The 23,868-nt window shown below is 39.6% G+C and overlaps 1 protein-coding gene across 4 annotated transcripts in view; it reads left to right on the top strand.

Annotated features, from left to right (window-relative positions):
* The window catches only part of LOC133665454 (A-kinase anchor protein 13-like), a 364,315-nt gene that overhangs the window by 89,619 nt on the left and 250,828 nt on the right, over positions 1-23,868 (top strand). For all 4 annotated transcript variants that reach the window (XM_062070780.1, XM_062070772.1, XM_062070757.1 and 1 more), the window contains exon 3: positions 4,903-5,056. In XM_062070780.1, coding sequence (XP_061926764.1) covers positions 4,903-5,056 — 154 coding nt within the window. The remainder of the gene's footprint in view (positions 1-4,902; positions 5,057-23,868) is intronic.

Raw genomic sequence — 23,868 nt, 5'->3', positions numbered from 1 at the left:
GATGAACTGATAACAGCATCAACATTGTCAGACGAGTAAAATTAACGCAATGTCCCTGTGGGTAAGATCCCTTATTATTATGTGTGACTATGTCTGTTGACATTGTGTGTTCTTTGGATTTTTTTTTTTTTTGCACCATGACTAGGGAAGGTTGTTTGCATTAGGTCATATAACTAAATGCTGCGCATAATCAAAGGTCATTGACCTGAAATACTCAGGTTGTTCCGAGAATGATGAACTGATAACGGCATCAACATTGTCAGACGAGTAAAATTAACGCAATGTCCCTGTGGGTAAGATCCCTTATTATTATGTGTGACTATGTCTGTTGACATTGTGTGTTCTTTGGATTTGTTTTTTTTTTGCACCATGACTAGGGAAGGTTGTTTGCATTGGGTCATATAACTAAATGCTGCGCATAATCAAAGGTCATTGACCTGAAATACTCAGGTTGTTCCGAGAATGATGAACTGATAACGGCATCAACATTGTCAGACTAGTAAAATGAACGCAATGTCCCTGTGTCTGTTGTCTGTTGACATTGTGTGTTGTTTAGATTAGTTGTTTTTTGCACCATGACTAGGGAAGGTTGTTTGCATTGGGTCATATAAGTGAATGCTGCGCATAATCAAAGATCATTGACCTGAAATACTCACGTTGTCGGAATAGGATCAGCATCAACATTGTCAGACTAGTAAAAAGTAAGATTCCTTATTAAACTCATGACGTCTCGCCAGGCCAAATTGAAGACGTCGGCGGGCGGCGTTTGGCCCGCGGGCTGTGGTTTGCACACACAAAGATCCTCAAAGCGACAGAGCTTTTACTCTGCCGCTGTTGTGCAAATCCGCGGTGGTAACACGCTCGTTTGGCAACCAATGGATGATGAAAGTTGTTATCCACCGCGTGTCCTCGACAGTCTTTCATACAAACATCGTATGAAAGACTGGATCGAGAGACACTGCGGGCGTCCGCTTCCACAAGGCTTGTCATTTTATTTACCCTGATGGATTCTAATTTGGAGGCAAACACAAACATTGTCGCCTCGCTCTCAGAAATCATTCCAACCGCTCGTTTGCCAAACCCCGATTCACTCCTCAGTGCTCCCTCGCCTGGCGAGCGTGCAGAACTTATTTCCCCGCTAACACGTTTTCATTCTGGCGTGGAGTGCCGTGTCACAATTCCACCGAGTTTTCAATCTGCTCAGTAGCACCAAACCCTAATTTCCAATCTAGGGCCCCGAGATAAGAGATGAGTTTTTAATGGAGAGAATGTCATGCCTGCTGGCCGCCACCTATCTACATCTCATTTACTGCACTAAGTATTGGGACCTCACACTCTCCTCGCATACTAAAGTCTCCATCATCCACTCTGCTGCCAGTCGCAGATTCCACGTTATTAATAAACACACTGCCACGCTTTAGCTGACTCCTCTATTTTCTACGCAGGAATTGACTTTTGACACAGGAAAACATGAAAAGTTGAGAGTAAGAAGTGAATGATATTCATCAAAAACATGGCCGACTGGTACAGCAGTTTGATTGTACCGTATTTTCCGGACCAGAGGGCGCACCGGATTATCAATCAGTCAATCAATGTCTATTTATATAGCCCTAAATCACGAGTGTCTCAAAGGGCTGCACAAGCCACAACAACAATCCTCGGTTCAGATCCCACATCAGGGAAAGGAAAAACTCAACCCAGTGGGATGACAATGAGAAACCTTGGAGAGGACCGCAGATGTGGGTGACCCCCCCCCCCCCCCCTTCTAGGGCAACCGGTGCAATGGACGTCGAGTGGATCTAGCATAATATTGTGAAAGTCCAGTCCATAGTGGATCTAACATAATAGTGAGAGTCCAGTCCATAGTGGATCTAACATAATAGTGTGAGAGTCCAGTCCATAGTGGATCTAACATAATAGTGAGAGTCCAGTCCATAATGGATCTAACATAATAGTTAGAGTCCAGTCCATAGTGGATCTAACATAATTGTGTGAAAGTCCAGTCCATAGTGGATCTAACATAATAGTGAGAGTCCAGTCCATAGTGGATCTAACATAATAGTGAGAGTCCAGTCCATAATGGATCTAACATAATAGTGAGAGTCCACTCCATAGTGGATCTAACCTAATATTGTGAGAGTCCAATCCATAGTGGATCTAATATAATAGTGTGAAAGTCTAGTCCATAGTGGATCTAACATAATAGTGAGAGTCCAGTCCATAGTGGATCTAACATAATAGTGAGTGTCCAGTCCATAGTGGATCTAACATAATAGTGTGAAAGTCCAGTCCATAGTGGGTTTAACATAATATTGTGAGAGTCCAGTCCATAGTGGATCTAACATAATAGTGAGAGTCCAGTCCATAGTGGATCTAACATAGTAGTGTGAGAGTCCAGTCCATAGTGGATCTAACATAATAGTGAGAGTCCACTCCATAGTGGATCTAACCTAATATTGTGAGAGTCCAATCCATAGTGGATCTAACATAATAGTGTGAAAGTCCAGTCCATAGTGGATCTAGCATAATAGTGAGAGTCCAGTCCATAGTGGGTCTAACATAATATTGTGAGAGCCCAGTCCATAGTGGATCTAACATGTTAGTGAGAGTCCAGTCCATAGTGGATCTGACATAATAGTGTGAAAGTCCAGTCCATAGTGGATCTAACATAATAGTAAGAGTCCAGTCCATAGTGCATCTAACATAATAGTGTGAGAGTCCAGTCCATAGTGGATCTAACATAATAGTGTGAAAGTCCAGTCCATAGTGGATCTAACATAATAGTGTGACAGTCCAGTCCATAGTGGATCTAAAATAATAGTGAGAGTCCAGTCCATAGTGGATCTAACATATTATTGTGAGAGTCTAGTCCATAGTGGTTTAACATAATAGTGAGAGTCCAGTCCATAGTGGGTCTAACATAATATTGTGAGAGCCCAGTCCATAGTGGATCTAACATGTTAGTGAGAGTCCAGTCCATAGTGGATCTAACATAATATTGTGAGAGTCCAGTCCATAGTGGATCTAACATAATAGTGAGAATCCAGTCCATAGTGGATCTAACATAATAGTGTGAAAGTCCAGTCCATAGTGGGTTTAACATAATATTGTGAGAGTCCAGTCCATAGTGGATCTAACATAATAGTGAGAGTCCAGTCCATAGTGGATCTAACATAATAGTGAGAGTCCAGTCCATAGTGGATCTAACATAATAGTGTGAAAGTCCAGTCCATAGTGGATCTAACATAATAGTGTGAAAGTCCAGTCCATAGTGGATCTAACATAATAGTGTGAAAGTCCAGTCCATAGTGGATCTAGCATAATAGTGAGAGTCCAGTCCATAGTGGGTCTAACATAATATTGTGAGAGCCCAGTCCATAGTGGATCTAACATGTTAGTGAGAGTCCAGTCCATAGTGGATCTGACATAATAGTGTGAAAGTCCAGTCCATAGTGGATCTAACATAATAGTAAGAGTCCAGTCCATAGTGCATCTAACATAATAGTGTGAGAGTCCAGTCCATAGTGGATCTAACATAATAGTGTGAAAGTCCAGTCCATAGTGGATCTAACATAATAGTGAGAGTCCAGTCCATAGTGGATCTAACATATTATTGTGAGAGTCTAGTCCATAGTGGTTTAACATAATAGTGAGAGTCCAGTCCATAGTGGGTCTAACATAATATTGTGAGAGCCCAGTCCATAGTGGATCTAACATGTTAGTGAGAGTCCAGTCCATAGTGGATCTAACATAATATTGTGAGAGTCCAGTCCATAGTGGATCTAACATAATAGTGAGAATCCAGTCCATAGTGGATCTAACATAATAGTGTGAAAGTCCAGCCCATAGTGGGTTTAACATAATATTGTGAGAGTCCAGTCCATAGTGGATCTAACATAATAGTGAGAGTCCAGTCCATAGTGGATCTAACATAATAGTGAGAGTCCAGTCCATAGTGGATCTAACATAATAGTGTGAAAGTCCAGTCCATAGTGGATCTAACATAATATTGTGAAAGTCCAGTCCATAGTGGATCTAACATAATAGTGTGAAAGTCCAGTCCATAGTGGATCTAACATAATAGTGTGAAAGTCCAGTCCATAGTGGATCTAACATAATATTGTGAGAGTCCAGTCCATAGTGGATCTAACATAATAGTGTGAAAGTCCAGTCCATAGTGGATCTAACATAATAGTGTGAAAGTCCAGTCCATAGTGGATCTAACATAATAGTGTGAGAGTCCAGTCCATAGTGGATCTAACATTGAAACACATTGAATGAGAAGGTGTGTCCAGACTTCAGGCAGGTACTTTATATTGCTTGTTTTTCTAATTATCGCCTGCTTTGAATCAACACTTTGTCCTCTTTGTGCTTGAGGTAAAAAACACCCTGGTTATAATTATAGCATTTTATCTTCATATTTGTATCTGGGGGTTGCTATGAACACTTAGATGCCAGCATTGCAGTCGGGGCCTGAGGCGAGAAGCTTTTTAAACGGAGTAGGATGCACCTCTGACCCCCGCCGCCAGACCGTGCGTGTCGGACAGCGATGGCGAGCGCCACATTGCAGCCCGCATGAAGCGTCCCATTATCATCCCTCCTCCTCCGTGTCAATAAAGCCGCCGTCCCCCGGTGGAAAGAAGCTCATTCCAAACAATCGCCCTCTTTCTGCGGCCTCTCCTCCTCGCTCTGCCCTCGGGTGACATCACATCATTCCGCACGGTGCTCCGACACAAGCCAGGCCATTGTGACTCTGGCAAAACAAGCGGCCGCACAGTCGCGGGCGTGCGCGTGTATTTTTATCTTGTACTCTTAGCACTAATGTCCCGTCATGATAATAATCTGCGTCTCCAACGCTTTTTTTTTAATAACGCACATTTTCTTCCTTGTCGATGCCTGCAGGGCCGCTGCGTGATCACGGTGCAGCTCGCCGATGAGGAGCTGGCTGTGGACGAGGAGGGCGCCGACTACTTCCTGCTGTTTGTCGGCAGCACACAGAGGCACCTGACCAGCACACTGAGGAGCGGCCATGACACCTTGCAGGCGCTGTGTCCCGGTAAAGCCGCTCACTAGCCCCGCCCCTCTGCGCTTAAAGTAGCATGTGTATGCAGTGTTTCCCATAAACTGCCAAGATACCTGTGGCGGTGGGGGCGTGGTCACCATGACATCATCGAGCAATTTGCATAATTTACTACAATGATATGATTTTCTCTAAAAAGACTCAAAAAATGTATACTTACTAATTAATAATAACAGTTTTGTTTTAAACATCCATCCATCCATTTTACAATATAATTACAACACTTTATGTGCATATTCATATACAGATTTGAACAATAAGTTATTCACTGAAATATATTTATTAATTGTGGTTCTTCCAAAAAATATATCTTATAAAATATAAAAGCTAAAATGTCTCTTAAAGCTCTGCCCCTTTAATTAGTGCATACTAAATAATTTAACTTTAGCCTACTACTACTACAACCATATTATTTACCAGCAACATAAAGTGAAACAGAGGCAGAGGTGTCCTGCCACAGTCAGTAACAAATAAACAGAAAACAGTAGTGGTCAAATACAAATAAGGCAACAAGAGAAGTATCCTACACTTCTCTTTTGTAAAGTAAATCTGAACAGCCTATATGGGCATCTACATCAACTATATGATTTGCCTGAGAAGCTGGACAGGACAAAAATTAAAAAAAAAAAATATATATATATTTTTTTCATTTGTGGCGGACGTAATTCTTTCGTGGCGGGCCGCCACAAATAAATGAATGTGTGGGAAACACTGGTATGGTTTCACCACCCTTGTACCAGCAGCGCACTACAGTACCAAGTAGGATTGTCCCGATACCAATGTATTTCGATACTTTTCTAAATAAAGGGGACCACAAAAAAATGCATTATGGGCTTTATTTTACCAAAAAAATCTTATGACATATTAAACATATGTTTCTTATCGCAATTTTTCCCTTAAATAAAATAGTGAACATACTCGACAACTTGTCTTTTAGTAGTAAGTAAACAAACAAAGGCTCCTAATTAGTCTGCTGACGTATGCAGTAACATATTGTGTCATGTATCATTCTATTATTTTGTCAACATTATAAAGGACAAGTGGTAGAAAATTAATTATTAACCCACTTGGTCATTTACTGTTAATATCTGCTTACTTTCTCTTTTAACGTGTTCCATCTACACTTCTGTGAAAATGTAATAATCACTTATTCTTCTGTTGTTTGATACTTTACATTAGTTTTGGATAGAGATGTCCGATAATTAGAGATGTCCGATAATATCGGTCTGCCGATATTATCGGCCGGTAAATGCGTTAAAATGTAATATCGGAAATTATTGGTATGGTTTTTTTTATTATCAGTATCGTTTTTTATTTTTTATTTTTTTATTTTTATTAAATCCACATAAAAAACACCAGATACACTTACAATTAGTGCACCAACCCAAAAAACCTCCCTCCCCCATTTACACTCATTCACACAAAAGGGTTGTTTCTTTCTGTTATTAATATTCTGGTTCCCACATTATATATCAATATATATCAATACAGTCTGCAAGGGATACAGTCCGTAAGCACACATGATTGTGCGTGCTGCTGGTCCACTAATAATACTAACCTTTAACAGTTAATTTTACAAATTTTCATTAATTACTAGTTTCTATGTAACTGTTTTTATATTGTTTTACTTTCTTTTTTATTCAAGAAAATGTTTTTAATGAATTTATCTTATTTTATTTTATTCATTTTTTTAAAACGTACCTTATCTTCACCATACCTGGTTGTCCAAATTAGGCATAATAATGTGTTAATTCCACGACTGTATATATCGGTTGATATCGGTATCGGTTGATATCGGTATCGGTAATTAAAGAGTTGGACAATATCGGCATATCGGATATCGGCAAAAAGCCATTATCGGACATCCCTACCGATAATGGCTTTTTTGCAGATATTCCGATATCGTCCAACTCTTAATTACCGATTCCGATATCAACCGATACCGATACATACAGTCGTGGAATTAACACACTATTATGCCTAATTTTGTTGTGATGCCCCGCTGGATGCATTAAACCAGGGGTCACCAACGCGGTGCCCGCGGGCACCAGGTAGCCCGTAAGGACCAGATGAGTAGCCCGCTGGCCTGTTCTAAAAATAGCTCAAATAGCAGCACTTACCAGTGAGCTGCCTCTAATTTTTTAAATTGTATTTATTTACTAGCAAGCTGGTCTGGCTTTGCTCGACATTTTTAATCCTAAGAGAGACAAAACTCAAATAGAATTTGAAAATCCAAGAAAATATTTTAAAGACTTGGTCTTCACTAACTGACAAAGAAACCGATAACAGATTTGGTGTCCAGTTCAAAGTGTGACATGATTTATTTAAAAATTTGAGAGTTGACTTTTGTATTTTACATGACTTATTATTTGTACAAACATGGTGCAAAGTAATTCATGATTTGTGAAAAAATGTTAGTATCTAGCGAGTTAAAATGGGATATTGTGGTTTCACAAGACTGTCTTAAAAGTAATCATTTGAAAATGTTCAATTTGAAAAATGTGCACTTAGAGAAAATATAAAAATAAAGTATTGCATATTGATATTTATCTGTTTCTATATATATTTATTGTGAGAAATCATTAAGATGATCAGTGTTTCCACAAAGATAAATATCATTAATTATTAATAATAACATAGAGTTAAAGGTATATTGAGCAAATTGGCTATTTCTGGCAATTTATTGAAGTGTGTATCAAACTGGTAGCCCTTCGCATTAATCAGTACCCAAGAAGTAGCTCTTGGTTTCAAAAATGTTGGTGACCCCTGCATTAAACAATGGAACAAGGTTTTCCGAAATAAATCAACTCAAGTTATGGCAAAAAAAAGTGCCAACATGGCACTGCCATATTTAGGGTCCGCACAGGACCATTGTCAAAGGAATCCCAAAGGGAGTCCTTTTGCAATGGGACGAAAGGACACTATTGAATTTGTAAGGTTTTATTATTCTTTTTTTCTTTATTATTCTTCCGCAGCTTTGCGCACTACTTTGCCCCCCTTAACATGCTTCAAAACTCAACAAATTTTACACACACATAGAACAACGACGACACAACACTTTAGTCGAAAAACCAAACCCCAAAAATCAAAATTGCACTCTAGCGCCCCGATATGAAAAAACAAAAACAAACTGCCTGTAACTCCCACTAGGAAGGTCGTAGAGACATGAAACAAAAACCTCTATGTAGGTCTCACTTAGACCTACAATTCATAATAACACATCTTCGGGCAAAAAACCAACTGGAAGTTGGCAATTTCCCCTTCAACACAAAACATGACTTAAAACACTCATTTTTGCCTCTTTGAGCTGTAATTTGACCCCCTTAAAATACTTCAAAACTCACCAGACTTCTCACACACATTTGGACTGGTGGAAATTGCGATCTAAAAAAAAAACCGAACCCCAAAACTCAAAATTGCGCTCTAGCGCAATTTTTGAATAAAACGGAGACAAAACTGCTTCTCAGAGGAAAACACAGACAAAACTGCTTGTAACTTCCGGTAGGAACGTCTTAGAGACATGAAACAAAAACCTCTACGTAGGTCTCTACCTAGACCTACATTTCATAGATTGACATCCTTCAGCAAAAATCAACAGGAAGTTTGCTATTCCTCCTTCAAAACTACATTTTTGTTACAACCGGTCACCAAACATCAAACGTTATCTCCTCTGAGCGCGTTTGTCGTTTCGGCTTCAAACTACTACAGGAGAGAGGTTGAACCCTTCTGATTAAAAGTTGACGACGGCGTTTCGTTAAGTGCTACCGTTTTGATTTTACGTGCCGTCAAACACCCGCAGCACGAAAGTTGCTCCGCTGCTGTGATTTTACGCGCCTTCAAAGAAAACAACCACTGTGCCGCATCACCTAGGAAAAAAACACAGACACAACTTCCTCTAACTCCCAGTACGAATATCGTAGAGACACGAAACAAAAACCTCTATATAGGTCTCACTCAGGACTACCACTGGACAAAAGTATTGGGACACCTAGGACTAGCACCTGCCAAAATGCGGACCCGACCAACGCTGCTTGCAGCTTTAACACGCGAAGTCCCAGAGAAGGGTCAATTGACATTTTTACCTAGAAAACACACAAGAGGGTCATTTGACCCCTAGTCCCCCCTGTGGACACTCCTTTTGTTATGAAAATGTGGCTGTTAGTGGCACACGGCAGGGGGCCACTTGAGCCTGTGTGGGGGAGGGGACCTTACAGCTCAAGCTTTAGTTCTGAGGTAGGTTGTGTGTGTTTTTGCAAGGATCAACAGAATGAAGGGATCAACACTCTGACATTTATTGTTTAAAAAAATACAAAACAAAACATATTTACAAAGAATGAAAAAGCAACTGTTTTCCCAGTTTTGGTGTGGAGGGTTGTTGCAGAAGCAATTGTTATTTTTGTGTGCCAAAAATAGTTTAAAAAAAAAAATTTACAAAGAAAAAAGCATATTTACAAAGAATGAAAAACCATGTCCATGTAAACGTGACTGACATACATTTGAGCAGTCACTCACAATCCTGGCACTGCCATTGCTCCTTTCGGCATTTCCCACATGTATAATTTTTCTGTCTACCTAGACAAACTGCCCCTAACAGCCTCATTACCATAACAAAATGAGTGATTAGTGTATTCGGGAAAAGCGTCGGGCCAAATGACCCCTCTCTGGGTCTTCTAGGTAGACAGAAAAATGCTGGGACTTCTAGTGTTAATTATTATTGAAGTCACAAAGTGCATTATTTTTTTTTTAACATGCCTCAAAGCAGCAGCTTGGAATTTGGGACATGCTCTCCCTGAGAGAGCATGAGGAGGTTGAGGTGGGCGGGCTTGGGGGTGTATATTGTAGCGTCCCGGAAGAGTTAGTGCTGCAAGGGGTTCTGGGTATTGGTTCTGTTGTGTTTATGTTGTGTTACGGTGCGGATGTTCTCCCGAAATGTGTTTGTCATTCTTGTTTGGATGTGGGTTCACAGTGTGGCGCATATTTGTAACAGTGTTAAAGTTGTTTATACGGTCACCCTCAGTGTGACGTGTATGGCTGTTGACCAAGTATGGCTTGCATTCACTTGTGTGTGCGAAAAGCCGTAGATTAGGGATGTCCGATAATATCGGCCTGGCCGATAAATGCGTTAAAATGTAATATCGGAAATTATCGGTATCGTTTTTTTTATTATCTGTATCGTTTTTTTTATTTTTATTTATTTTTTTAATTTTTTTTATTAAATCAACATAAAAAACACAAGATACACTTACAATTAGTGCACCAACCCAAAAAACCTCCCTCCCCCCATTTCTTTCTGTTATCAATATTCTGGTTCCTACATTATATATCAATATATATCAATACAGTCTGCAAGGGATACAGTCCGTAAGCACACATGATTGTGCGTGCTGCTGGTTCACTAATAGTACTAACCTTTAACAGTTAATTTTACTCATTTTCATTAATTACTAGTTTCTACGTAACTGTTTTTATTTTGTTTTACTTTCTTTTTTATTCAAGAAAATGTTTTTAATTTAGTTATCTTATTTTATTATTATTTTTCAAAAAGTACCTTATCTTCACCATACATGGTTGTCCAAATTAGGCATAATAATGTGTTAATTCCACGACTGCATATATCGGTTGATATCGGTATCGGTAATTAAAGAGTTGGACAATATCGGAATATCGGATATCGGCAAAAAGCCCTTATCGGACATCCCTACCGTAGATATTATGTGATTGGACTGGCATGCAAAAGGCAGTGCCTTTAAGGTTTATTGACGCTCTGTACTTCTCCCTACGTCCGTGTACACAGGGGCGTTTGAAAAAGTCGATCATTTTGAAATCGATACCGATAATTTCCGATATGACATTTTAAAGCATTTATCGGCCGATAATATTGGCAGTCCGATATTATCGGACATCTCTACGTTTTACTTATAAGGCGCCTCTAGGACACCGTACCAAAAACAAAACAATCAAATCAATTGGATAAAAACAACATCAACAACAAAGATAGATAACATTCACAGTGAATACGCAGTCACGAATAGGTTGGTGTTGAGTCTTGCTTTGAAGAGGGAAATTGAGTCCATATTGCAAAGGTCTGGTGGTAGCGAGTTCCAAAGATGAGAGGCTGAGCGGCTGAAGGCTCGGGCACCCGTGGTGGACAGTTTATATAAGGGGGGGGGGCGGTGAGATGGACGCAGGACGAGGGTCTTAGGGATTGGGAGAGCGTGGCGACATGGAGCAGATATGGATAGCTTTGAAAGTGAGGAGAATTATTTGAAATTGGATACAGTGTTTGATGGCTGGCCAGTGGAGTTGCTGCAGAAGAGGGGTGATGTGCTGGAAATACCATAGTTTATGTCCCCACATGACCCCGGCTGGAGAAACACTACACAGAAACACACGATTGATTGATTGATTGATTGAGACTTTTATTAGTAGATTGCACAGTACAGTACATATTCCGTACAATTGACCACTAAATGGTAACACCCGAATACGTTTTTCAACTTGTTTAAGTCGGGGTCCACGTTAAGCAATTCATGGTACAAGTATATAAAATACTAGAGCACGACTGTGCATTGAAACACCTCAACAGTGTACAAAACAGTGTATTTTTCGGCGCATTTAAAAATCAATAACCCCGCATCAGCAATTAAAACATATCTGCCGTAATACTGTCAACATTGAAATAATAGTAAAAAAATCCCGTATTAAACGTGGAAAAATAATAATTTGAACTCACAATTATTGATATAATTAAATAATAAATAACAGCTCGGTTGGTAGAGTGGGTTCCAGGTTCGATCCCCGCTTCCGCCATCCTAGTCACTGCCGTTGTGTCCTTGGACAAGACACTTTACCCACCTGCTCCCAGTGCCACCCACACTGGTTTATATGTCACTTAGTTGTTGGGTTTCACTATGTAAAAGCGCTTTGAGTCACTAGAGAAAAGCGCTATATAAATATAATTCACTTCACTTCATGCTTAGTAAGCATATTCTCGAAAGGAAAAACAACACGATTCAACTTGCAGCTCGGCCAGGGGTTTATTTTAAGACGTGTAGTGAAGCCTGTTTTTTTTTTTTTTGGCACTACAAAGCACGTGCCAGCAACTTGAGGGTTCCAGGTTCGATTCCCGCTTCCACCATCCTGGTGATTTCCGTTGTGTCCTTGGGCAAGACACTTTACCCACCTGCACCCAGTGCCACCCACACTGGTTTAAATGTCACTTAGATGTTGGCTTTCACTATGTAAAAGCGCTTTGAGTCACTAGAGAAAAGCGCTATATAAATATAATTCACTTCACTTCATGCTCAGTAAGCATATTCTCGAAAGGAAAAACAACACGATTCAACTTGCAGCTCCCTGGCCGACTGATAAGTGGGCCAGGGGTTTATTTTCAGATGTGTAGTGAAGCCTTTTTTTTTTTTTTTTGGCCCTACAAAGCATGTGCCAGCAACTTGAGGGTTCCAGGTTCGATCCCCGCTTCCGCCATCCTAGTCACTTCCGTTGTGTCCTTGGGCAAGACACTTCACCCACCTGCTCCCAGTGCCACCCACACTGGTTTAAATGTCACTTAGATGTTGGGTTTCACTATGTAAAAGCGCTTTGAGTCACTAGAGAAAAGCGCTATATAAATATAATTCACTTCACTTCATGCTTAGTAAGCATATTCTCGAAAGGAAAAACAACACGATTCAACTTGCAGCTCGGCCAGGGGTTTATTTTAAGACGTGTAGTGAAGCCTGTTTTTTTTTTTTTTTTGGCCCTACAAAGCACGTGCCAGCAACTTGAGGGTTCCAGGTTCGATTCCCGCTTCCGCCATCCTGGTGATTGCCGTTGTGTCCTTGGGCAAGACACTTTACCCACCTGCACCCAGTGCCACCCACACTGGTTTAAATGTCACTTAGATGTTGGGTTTCACTATGTATAAGCGCTTTGAGTCACTAGAGAAAAGCGCTATATAAATATAAATCACTTCACTTCATGCTCAGTAAGCATATTCTCGAAAGGAAAAACAACACGATTCAACTTGCAGCTCCCTGGCCGACTGATAGTGGGCCAGGGGTTTATTTTAAGACGTGTAGTGAAGCCTGTTTTTTTTTTTTTTTTTTTTTTGGCGCCACAAAGCACGTGCCAGCAACTTGAGGGTTCCAGGTTCGATCCCTGCTTCCGCCATCCCCGTGACTGCCGTTGTGTCCTTGGGCAAGACACTTCACCCACACTGGTTTAAATGTAACTTAGTTGTTGGGTTTCACTATGTAAAAGCGCTTTGAGTCACTAGAGAAAAGCGCTATATAAATATAATTCACTTCACTTCATGCTCAGTAAGCATATTCTCGAAAGGAAAAACAACACGATTCAACTTGCAGCTCCCTGGCCGACTGATAAGTGGGCCAGGGGTTTATTTTAAGACGTGTAGTGAAGCCTGTTTTTTTTTTTTTTTGGCCCTACAAAGCACGTGCCAGCAACTTGAGGGTTCCAGGTTCGATTCCCGCTTCCGCCATCCTTGTGATTGCCGTTGTGTCCTTGGGCAAGACACTTTACCCACCTGCACCCAGTGCCACCCACACTGGTTTAAATGTCACTTAGATGTTGGGTTTCACTATGTATAAGCGCTTTGAGTCACTAGAGAAAAGCGCTATATAAATATAAATCACTTCACTTCATGCTCAGTAAGCATATTCTCGAAAGGAAAAACAACACGATTCAACTTGTAGCTCCCTGGCCGACTGATAGTGGGCCAGGGGTTTATTTTAAGACGTGTAGTGAAGCCTGTTTTTTTTTTTTTTTGTTTTTTTTTTGGCGCCACAAAGCACGTGCCAGCAACTTGAGGGTTCCAGGTTCGATCCCCGCTTCCGCCATCCCTGTGACTGCCGTTGTGTCCTTGGGCAAGACACTTCACCCACACTGGTTTAAATGTAACTTAGTTGTTGGGTTTCACTATGTAAAAGCGCTTTGAGTCACTAGAGAAAAGCGCTATATAAATATAATTCACTTCACTTCATGCTCAGTAAGCATATTCTCGAAAGGAAAAACAACACGATTCAACTTGCAGCTCCCTGGCCGACTGATAAGTGGGCCAGGGGTTTATTTTAAGACGTGTAGTGAAGCCTGTTTTTTTTTTTTTTTGCCCTACAAAGCACGTGCCAGCAACTTGAGGGTTCCAGGTTCGATCCCCGCTTCCGCCATCCTAGTGACTGCCGTTGTGTCCTTGGGCAAGGCACTTCACCCACCTGCTCCCAGTGCCACCCACACTGGTTTAAATGTCACTTAGATGTTGGCTTTCACTATGTAAAAGCGCTTTGAGTCACTAGAGAAAAGCGCTATATAAATATAATTCACTTCACTTCATGCTCAGTAAGCATATTCTCGGAAGGAAAAACAACACGATTCAACTTGCAGCTTCCCTGGCCGACTGATAAGTGGGCCAGAGGTTTATTTTAAGACGTGTAGTGAAGCCTTTTTTTTTTTTTTTTGGCACTACAAAGCACGTGCCAGCAACTTGAGGGTTCCAGGTTCGATCCCCGCTTCCGCCATCCCCGTGACTGCCGTTGTGTCCTTGGGCAAGACACTTCACCCACACTGGTTTAAATGTAGCTTAGTTATTGGGTTTCACTATGTAAAAGCGCTTTGAGTCACTAGAGAAAAGCGCTATATAAATATCAATCACTTCACTTCATGCTCAGTAAGCATATTCTCGAAAGGAAAAACAACACGATTCAACTTGCAGCTCCCTGGCCGACTGATAAGTGGGCCAGGGGTTTATTTTACGACGTGTAGTGAAGCCTGTTTTTTTTTTTTTTTGGCCCTACAAAGCATGTGCCAGCAACTTGAGGGTTCCAGGTTCGATCCCCGCTTCCGCCATCCCAGTCACTGCCGTTGTGTCCTTGGGCAAGACACTTCACCCACCTGCTCCCAGTGCCACCCACACTGGTTTAAATGTCACTTAGATGTTGGGTTTCACTATGTAAAAGCGCTTTGAGTCACTAGAGAAAAGCGCTATATTAAATATAATTCACTTCACAATTTGTTCTCTTGCCGTCTGAGAAGTGTTGTATCCCAAATAGCTGCAATCGCTTTATCTTAAGGTATTCATGTGTGATTTCCACAAGCGTCTGTACAGGCGGAAGGAGAAACAAGGGCATGTCTGGATGACTCGCCTCCAATATTTCCGAGTTACGAAACCGCTTTATTATGAAGCTGGCTGTGGTGCGTTCTTTTCGACGCCACTTCCTGTGTGGGGCGCGGCCTTTCTGGCATCACTTCCTCTCCGAACTCAGTTTGTAAACGATCAATGAGTCCATACAAAACTAAGAGCCGCAGAGTCAAGAAATGTGTAAAAAATTGTCCAAGGATGGGAACCTGAAACGATGATTTAGTGTGGCCGAAACGGGGCTTAGGCTAAATAATTATTCGTTTAAGGGGCATAGTGTAGACATAGCCTAAGTTGAGGTACCACTGTACTTGGAAATATTTCAGTGCTTTTGAGCATTTGCCTTGAACATGTCTGTGGACGTCATGTCATTTTCTGTTGTTTGCTCATTTCTCGCCACACCAAGCACACATTCAAGTCCTCGTCGTCGGCCGTGAAGGCCAAGGAATCGGTCCGTGCAGAATAAAACTCCTCCTTTAATTTTGACATTTGTCTTTTTGGGGATGTGTTCATTGGCGTCGCACCAAGGGTTGCAAATTTCTGGAAAGTTTCCGGCAATTTACCACTAGGGATGATGTTCGAAATCAGTTCTCCCGGTTGTTCGATAAGAAAAGAACCGATTCCATGGACTCGAATCCCTTTTTGAGAACCGGTTCCCGTTATCGAGGCCACTATAGTAAAGAAAAAAAGTTGGTTCTTTATTCGAATCCCTGGGAACGAATCCCTTCCCACGTACAGGAAATACCCTGTGGGACCTGCAATGTTATGCCCATTTGATTGTAGACTCTTACTGACACCTGGTGGCGATATGAAAATACTACGCGTCTTTAGTTTGGGCACTTCCGGGTTGAGACAATTGAGAAGTAGACAAGTTGTGTTAGCTCTTACAAGCCTTGGAAAAGATACGTCTGTAAGTAAACTGTTTAACTTGTTTATGTAACTCAATATTAAGGTGGAAAGTGTTTAAGTTTGATACTAAGATGTTTATTGAAAAACAATTTCTGTGCACTGTTTCAATGGATGTTTTGAGGACTTAAAATGGCTGCCAGTCGTGTATTTCCACCATCGAAATAGTTTCAACACTCACACTTTGTTTGATGATAGTACTGTATATTTGTGTGAAGCTAATATTTACATATTGTGTATTACATTTCATTATGTCAGTTGAATCACATAGCTTATACATTTGTCATTGTGTGTATTTCAGTTTAAAAAAAACAAAACAGTCCAGTGCAAGACAAAAGTAAAGATAGGAAAAGACAAAGCAAGATCAACAACAACAAAGAGCCTAAATGGATTAATCTGCTTTGGATTGTTTGTTAGCTGTCTGCCAAGCGGTATAACCTCAACACGCATAGTGAGGGCAGAACAGGCAATATGCAATTATTGCCAGGCTTCGCTCTCAAGTAAGGGGGGAAGAATTGTTGATTGATGACTGCGGTGTTCTTAGTGTCATAGTGTGTGTAGTTAGTATGTTCCAATAGCAGCAGAAGTGCACTTTTTGGAGAGCTGTATTATTTTCAGTTTTGTGCCCAAGGGACTGATTTTTTTTAACACTATATTATTATTTATACACCTATAGTGATCACAGACACAGGTTGTTTTTGTGTTACTGTATATATTTGTTTTTCTGAAAAATCCCACTTAATATACTTTGGGTAACAACAGTCAATATTTTATTTTAAATTTTTTTTAGGGGGGTAACAGTCAATATTTATTTATTTATTTTTATTTTATTTTTTTCTTATAAAATGAAAGTGAGCTTTTGTTAAACCAAATATTGTGTTTTTTTCCATATACAAAAACCTATCTGGATTCGATAAGAGAATCGATAAGGAATCGGTTCGATAAGAGGATTCAATAATGGGCTCGAACTCGATAATTTCTTATCAAACATCATCCCTATTTACCACGGGAAGTTAAGCTCGGGAAGTTTGGAAATTTTGATCATTTTTTTGATTATTCAAAGTTGGACACCGTCCATCTTATTCTGTAGATTAAAATTAGAAGCTTGTAAAACACTAATGCAATGCCACACAGAGATATAAATAGTCAGCTAAACAACTGGAGTAGTCTTTAAAAATGTTTTACTGATGGACAAATGAATAGAAATAGGCTAGATGAATAAATGAAGACTCAATCAGCATGCTAAATCAAACTATAACCTACATTCTTGTATGACAACAGAATGGCTAGCAGAACAGAAGGCAGAGGAAACTACACGTTTTGATTTAGTATTTGCTTGTTGAACTTTACAGATCACAAAAAAGGTAAATTCGGAAAGCTAACTGTAGAGGTTGCCCTCTCGTGGGTTCTTCGGACCACCACACACTGCCAGGAGAGCCCGGAATTCAGGGTATAACACTTGTTTTATTTTCATAAATGTGCAGAGGCTTTTGCTTTTCAGCAAAATGTCTTTCTCTCCTGCGTCCGCTCAGCAGCACCTCCAACTCCAACTGCGTGTCTCATTCCGGCTGCTGCTAATAAAGGCGACAGGTGATTAGATAACAAGGGCCACCTGTCTCTGTCTTCGAGGCCGGTCCTGGCACACCCCGTTCCGCGGCAGGCCCGCAAGGCCACGCCTCCCTCCGCAATAACGTTGTTAGCATAAATTAGTGGGATTTAACATAGAGAAAATTAGCATCACGGCTAACGGAGAAATATTTTCGGTTCATTATGAGACTGTGGTGGTACATAAACCTAGCGAGCTAGAGATTTTGGCCCCAAAACCATTTAACAAGTACAGGAACAGCTAGCGAGCTTGAGTGGAAGTCTGCTGGAGTAGTCTACAGTCATACAGTAACACGCAATTACACCTCTATTAAACTTAAATACCATACATCAAATATATTTACCCCAGTAATATCATCAAAACTTGCCTGACTGGATGAAGTCATTGGGCTCAAATACTAGTGTGGCCTCAATAGTTGCTGTAGTCCAGGGGTCACCAACCTTTTTGAAACCAAGAGCTACTTCTTGGGTACTGATTAATGCGAAGGGCTACCAGTTTGATACACACTTAAATAAATTGCCAGAAATAGCCAATTTGCTCAATTTACCTTTAACTGTGTTATTATTAATAATTAATGGTATTTACACTTAATTGAACGGTTTAAAAGAGGAGAAAACACACAAAAAAATGACAATTAAATTTTGAAACAAAGTTTATCTCCAATTTCGACTCTTTAAAATTTAAAATTCAACCGAAAAAAAGCAGAGAAAAACTAGCTAATTCGAATCTTTTTGAAAAAATTAAAAAAATAATTTATGGAACATCATTAGTAATTTTTCCTGATTAAGATTAATTTTAGAACTTTGATGACATTGTTTTAAATAGGTTAATATCCAATCTGCACTTTGTTAGAATATATAACAAATTGGACCAAGCTATATTTCTAACAAAGAAAAATCATTATTTCTTCTATATTTTCCAGAACAAAAATTTTAAAAGAAATTCAAAAGACTTTGAAATAAGATTTAAATTTGATTCTACAGATTTTCTAGATTTGCCAGAATATTTTTTTTAAAATTTTAATCATAATAAGTTTGAAGAAATATTTCACAAATATTCTTCATCGAAAAAACAGAAGCTAAAATGAAGAATTAAATTAAAATGTATTTATTATTTTTTACAATAAAAAAAATAATTTACTTGAACATTTATTTAAATTGTCAGGAACGAAGAGGAAGGAATTTAAAAGGTAAAAAGGTATATGTGTTTAAAAATCCTAAAATCATTTTTAAGGTTGTATTTTTTCTCTAAAATTGTCTTTCTGAAAGTTATAAGAAGCAAAGTAAAAAAATTAATGAATTTATTTAAACAAGTGAAGACCAAGTCTTTAAAATATTTTCTTGGATTTTCAAATTCTATTTGAGTTTTGTCTCTCTTAGAATTAAAAATGTCGAGCAAAGCGAGACTAGCTTGCTAGTAAATAAATACAATTTAAAAAATAGAGGCAGCTCACTGGTAAGTGCTGCTATTTGAGCTATTTTTAGAACAGGCCAGCGGGCTACTCATCTGGTCCTTACGGGCTACCTGGTGCCCGCGGGCACCGCGTTGGTGACCCCTGCTGTAGTGTGTAGCATGCTGGGAATTATCTGTGCATGTGAGGAATGCACAGTGCAGGGTTGAAATTCTACTGAATTTGCATTAAATCAGGTTGTTTTAGGTAATAATCATGCTGCAAGATCTAGCATGTTGCATTCAATGTTTATTCCCGTTAATTCCCATGGAAAGTTTCCAACTTGGAATATTCCCAGCATTTTGCAACCCTAGTTGTAATACACTTTTCCACCACTTGTGGCAGTGATGACAATGCCAACCAATCAGAAGAAGTCTGGAGCTAAATCAGAATCAGAAATAGTTTAATAATCCCCGAGGGGAAATTAAGATTTTCAGCACAATCCCATTCAAGATCAGACAAACATTACAGGGAGACAGAACAGGATCGCTGACGGATGTGCACTGCACATGTGATGGAGGAATGCACCGTGCAGGGCTGAAATTCTACTGAATTTGCATTAAATCAGGTTGTTTTAGCTAATAATCATGCTGCAATATCTAGAATGTTGCATTCAATGTTCATTCCCATTAATTCCCATGGAAAGTTTCCAACTTTGAATATTCCCGTAATTGTGCAACCCTAGTCGCACCCCTAGGAATATTTTTCACTCACACTTTTCCTTGCCTTCGTTGCACCCGGCAGAAATGAGCCTGTGCACATTCACTGCCTCACAGTCGTACATTATTGAACTCCTTTCAGAAATACTCAGAATGGAGCAATAGCAAAGGTTGCCGACCCCAGGTTTTGATGCAAGCGAACTCAGACTTGTACTATTTTTCTTTTAAAGGCATAAGGTAAAATACTTTGTACAAGTTCAAACAGCTTTGCTTCAAAAGAAGACATGAAAGGGCAAAACTTATCTCGTCAGTCCAGCACATATTTGCTTAAAATGGAGGACAGGGGAAGGTGATTAATCATTGATTACTTCTTCCCTCTCAGTCACTCTGAAATAATAAACCCTGACTTCCTCATGCTTTCTGGGTTATGTGAAGCCAGAATAACGCCTTCCTCATTGTGAACATCATTTTAAAAAAGCAGCCAGAAACACGGGAGAACTGAATATATGTTCTTTAATTTACTAAATATCTCCTTGAATATTATGCGCAGAGTACCGCATTTTTCACACTTAAAATCCTTTAATTTTCTCAAAAATCTAGAGTGCCTTATAACCCCATGCGCCTAATGTACAGATGCTTACCGACCTCGAAGCAATTTTATTTGGCACATGGTGTAACGATAAGTGTGGCCAGTCAGTGTTTCCCATAAACTGCCAAGATACCTGTGGCGGTGGGGGCGTGGCTATGGGCGTGGTCACCATGACATCATCGAGTAATTTGCATAATTTACTACAATGATTTGATTTTCTCTAAAAAGGCTCAAAAAATGTATACTTACTAATTAATAATAACAGTTTTGTTTTAAACGTCCATCCATCCATCCATTTTACAATATAATTACAACACTTTATGTACATATTTATATACAGATGTGAACAATAAGTTATTCACTGAAATATATTTATTAATTGTGGTTCTTACAAAAAATATATCTTATAAAATATAAAAGCTAAAATGTCTCAAAGCTCTGCCCCTTTAATTAGTGCATACTAAATAATTTAACTTTAGCCTACTACTACAACCATATTATTTACCAGCAACATAAAGTGAAACAGAGGCAGAGGTGTCCTGCCACAGTCAGCAACAAATAAACAGAAAACAGTAGTGGTGGTAGATAGACACAGAGCTTCATCAAACATCTGATCCACTGAACAAAGAGCTCCAAAAATCTTGAACTTTAGACTGCCATCAGTTTTACTCCCTACACTTAACCATGTGTTTCCTACTGCCTGCAGACTTTGCACCCTTTGTTATATACACTTGTTGTGTTTCTAATATAAATACATTTAATAAAGTCAAATACAAATAAGGCAACACGAGAAGTACCCTACATTTCTCTTTTGTAAAGTAAATCTGAACAGCCGATATGGGCATCTACATCAACTATATGATTTGCCTGAGAAGCTGGAGAGGACAAAAAAAAAAAAAATTAAAAAAAAAAAAAAATTATTTGTGGCGGACGTAATTCTTTCGTGGCGGGCCGCCACAAATAAATGAATGTGTGGGAAACCCTGCCAGTAGATGGCACAAGAGATAAGAGAAACAGGTTGACGCCTGTTTAATAAATGCCGTTAGCAATCGACAACCCGTAAGCAAGCAAGACCAACACTTCAAATCAACGGTGCGACTTATAACCTGGTGCGCCTCATGCACGATAAGTGTGATCAGCAGATGGCAGTCACACATATTAGAGACGTGTGGACTGCAAACTGATTGATTGTTTTTTAACCTTTTTTGAGGCAAGGCACATTTTTTTCATAAAAAATCCCGGGGGCACACCACCAGCAAAAAAAGTTAAAAAAATGAAACTCCACCAGGTCGTCGTGCCTTATTTTGGTTTTGTTGGTGTTTTCCTGTGCAGTGCTTCAGTTCTTGTCTTGCGCTGTTATTTTGGTGGCCCTTCCTGTTTTGTTGGTGTTTACCTGTAGCAGTTTCATGTCTTCCTTTGAGCGCTATTCCGCGCACCTGCTTTGTGTTAGCAAGTAAGGCTATTTACGTTGTTGCTATCCTTCTTTGTGTGGACATTGTTGATTGTCATGTCATGTACAGATGTACATTGTGGACGCCGTAAGTTTTTGCTGTCGTCCAGCATTCTGTTTCTGTTTACTTTGTAGCCAGTTCAGTTTTTACTTTCCTTTTCCTTTCCCTTTTCCTTTTGTTCATTTTTGGTATAAGCATTACATACCTTTTTTTACCTGCACGCTGCCTCCCGCTGTGGTCTGCATATTGGGATCACAACAAACCATCCTCGTCTCACCCGGCACATTCCGACTTTTACAAAGCACAGACACTAAGCAATGGCACGTTATTTGCAGATTATAATTATTGATTTGCAAAAAACATTTTTGGGATCAATTTGGTGAAGTTGCATAATTTCCCACGGCACACCAGACAATATCTCACGGCACACTAGTGTGAAAAACACTGTTCTAGCAAGCGAGCCCAAAACTTGGATGTTCCTTTGAGAATATAGAACATTATACACAGCGCTCAAAAATCTGTCAAAATGTTTTTATGCGACTCTGGTAAGCTATGAAGTCGCATCGCTTGGTGGGTTGTTGGCGCATTACGGCTACCATAGTCAGACGTACTGTGCTTCACCATACGGGTATTATTATGATGTCTGTATAAGGACCCCAAAATGTCACCTATCAGGAGACATAATCAGGCGTTTTGTTTCGTAAAGTTATGCAAAACCAACTTCTCTTACCTTCTGGTACCTGCTGATGTGTATTTGGCATCTGCATAAGTCTCGAAAATGTGCGCGCCTCCGCCATTTGAGTCCACGCCGTAGTCAATAAGTGTCAGAATAATTGTATCTTAAGTTATCACAAAAATTTGTGTTGCCATGAGTTCCCGGCGAGAAGACAAACGCTGTCTTTGATCCTACCAAGAAGAAGGCTTGTAAAACTCCTGTGTAGGATGGGGAGCGACATGAGGGTGTTCTGTTTCTTTGATGTATTGTAATCCACGGAAATATTTTGTCGTGACCCGAGAACTACAAAGCGGAGAGGAAGCAGGACCAGACTTTGAACTGTTTTACGACCTTTTCTTTTAACTGTTTTGTAACAAAGGCGATGGCTGTTTACGACCCCCGTACCTTTAGAAACAGCTGTTGCCATGTAATCAGGGAAAGTCCAAATAAAAGAGGAGGCGTACAATCAGAGCGTGGAACACTGTACAAGGGTACAGGTGTACGCCTTTCTCCTCATTGAGCCAAATTTAATTATGTCTCTGTTTAATTCCTTGCTTCTTGTGTTGTTTAATAGATGTCATCAGTGTTTGAACCTGACTATAAGCTCCTTCTTTTTCTCCATCCTCTTGTTGTGGGTCATTCATGCTCCGCTGTTGCCATTTCTAATATAAAGAAGCATGCACAGTGTTTCCCATAAACTGCCAAGATACCTGTAGCGATGGGGGCGTGGCTATGGGCGTGGTCACCATGACATCATCGAGTAATTTGCATAATTTACTACAATGATATGATTTTCTCTAAAAAGGTTCAAAAAATGTATACTTACTAATTAATAATAACAGTTTTGTTTTAAACGTCCATCCATCCATCCATTTTACAATATAATGACAACACTTTATGTACATATTTATATACAGATTTGAACAATAAGTTATTCACTGAAATATATTTATTAATTGTGGTTCTTACAAAAAATATATCTTATAAAATATAAAAGCTAAAATGTCTCTTAAAGCTCTGCCCCTTTAATTAGTGCATACTAAATAATTTAACTTTAGCCTACTACTACAACCATATTATTTACCAGCAACATAAAGTGAAACAGAGGCAGAGGTGTCCTGCCACAGTCAGTAACAAATAAACAGAAAACAGTAGTGGTCAAATACAAATAAGGCAACAAGAGAAGTATCCTACACTTCTCTTTTGTAAAGTAAATCTGAACAGCCTATATGGACATCTACATCAACTATATGATTTGCCTGAGA

Source organism: Entelurus aequoreus, linkage group LG02, assembly GCF_033978785.1.
Source record: "Entelurus aequoreus isolate RoL-2023_Sb linkage group LG02, RoL_Eaeq_v1.1, whole genome shotgun sequence".
In the NCBI taxonomy this organism is placed as follows: Eukaryota; Metazoa; Chordata; class Actinopteri; order Syngnathiformes; family Syngnathidae; genus Entelurus; species Entelurus aequoreus.
The sequence above is the reverse complement of the archived record's forward strand: the minus strand, read 5'-3'. Positions and strand labels throughout refer to the sequence as shown.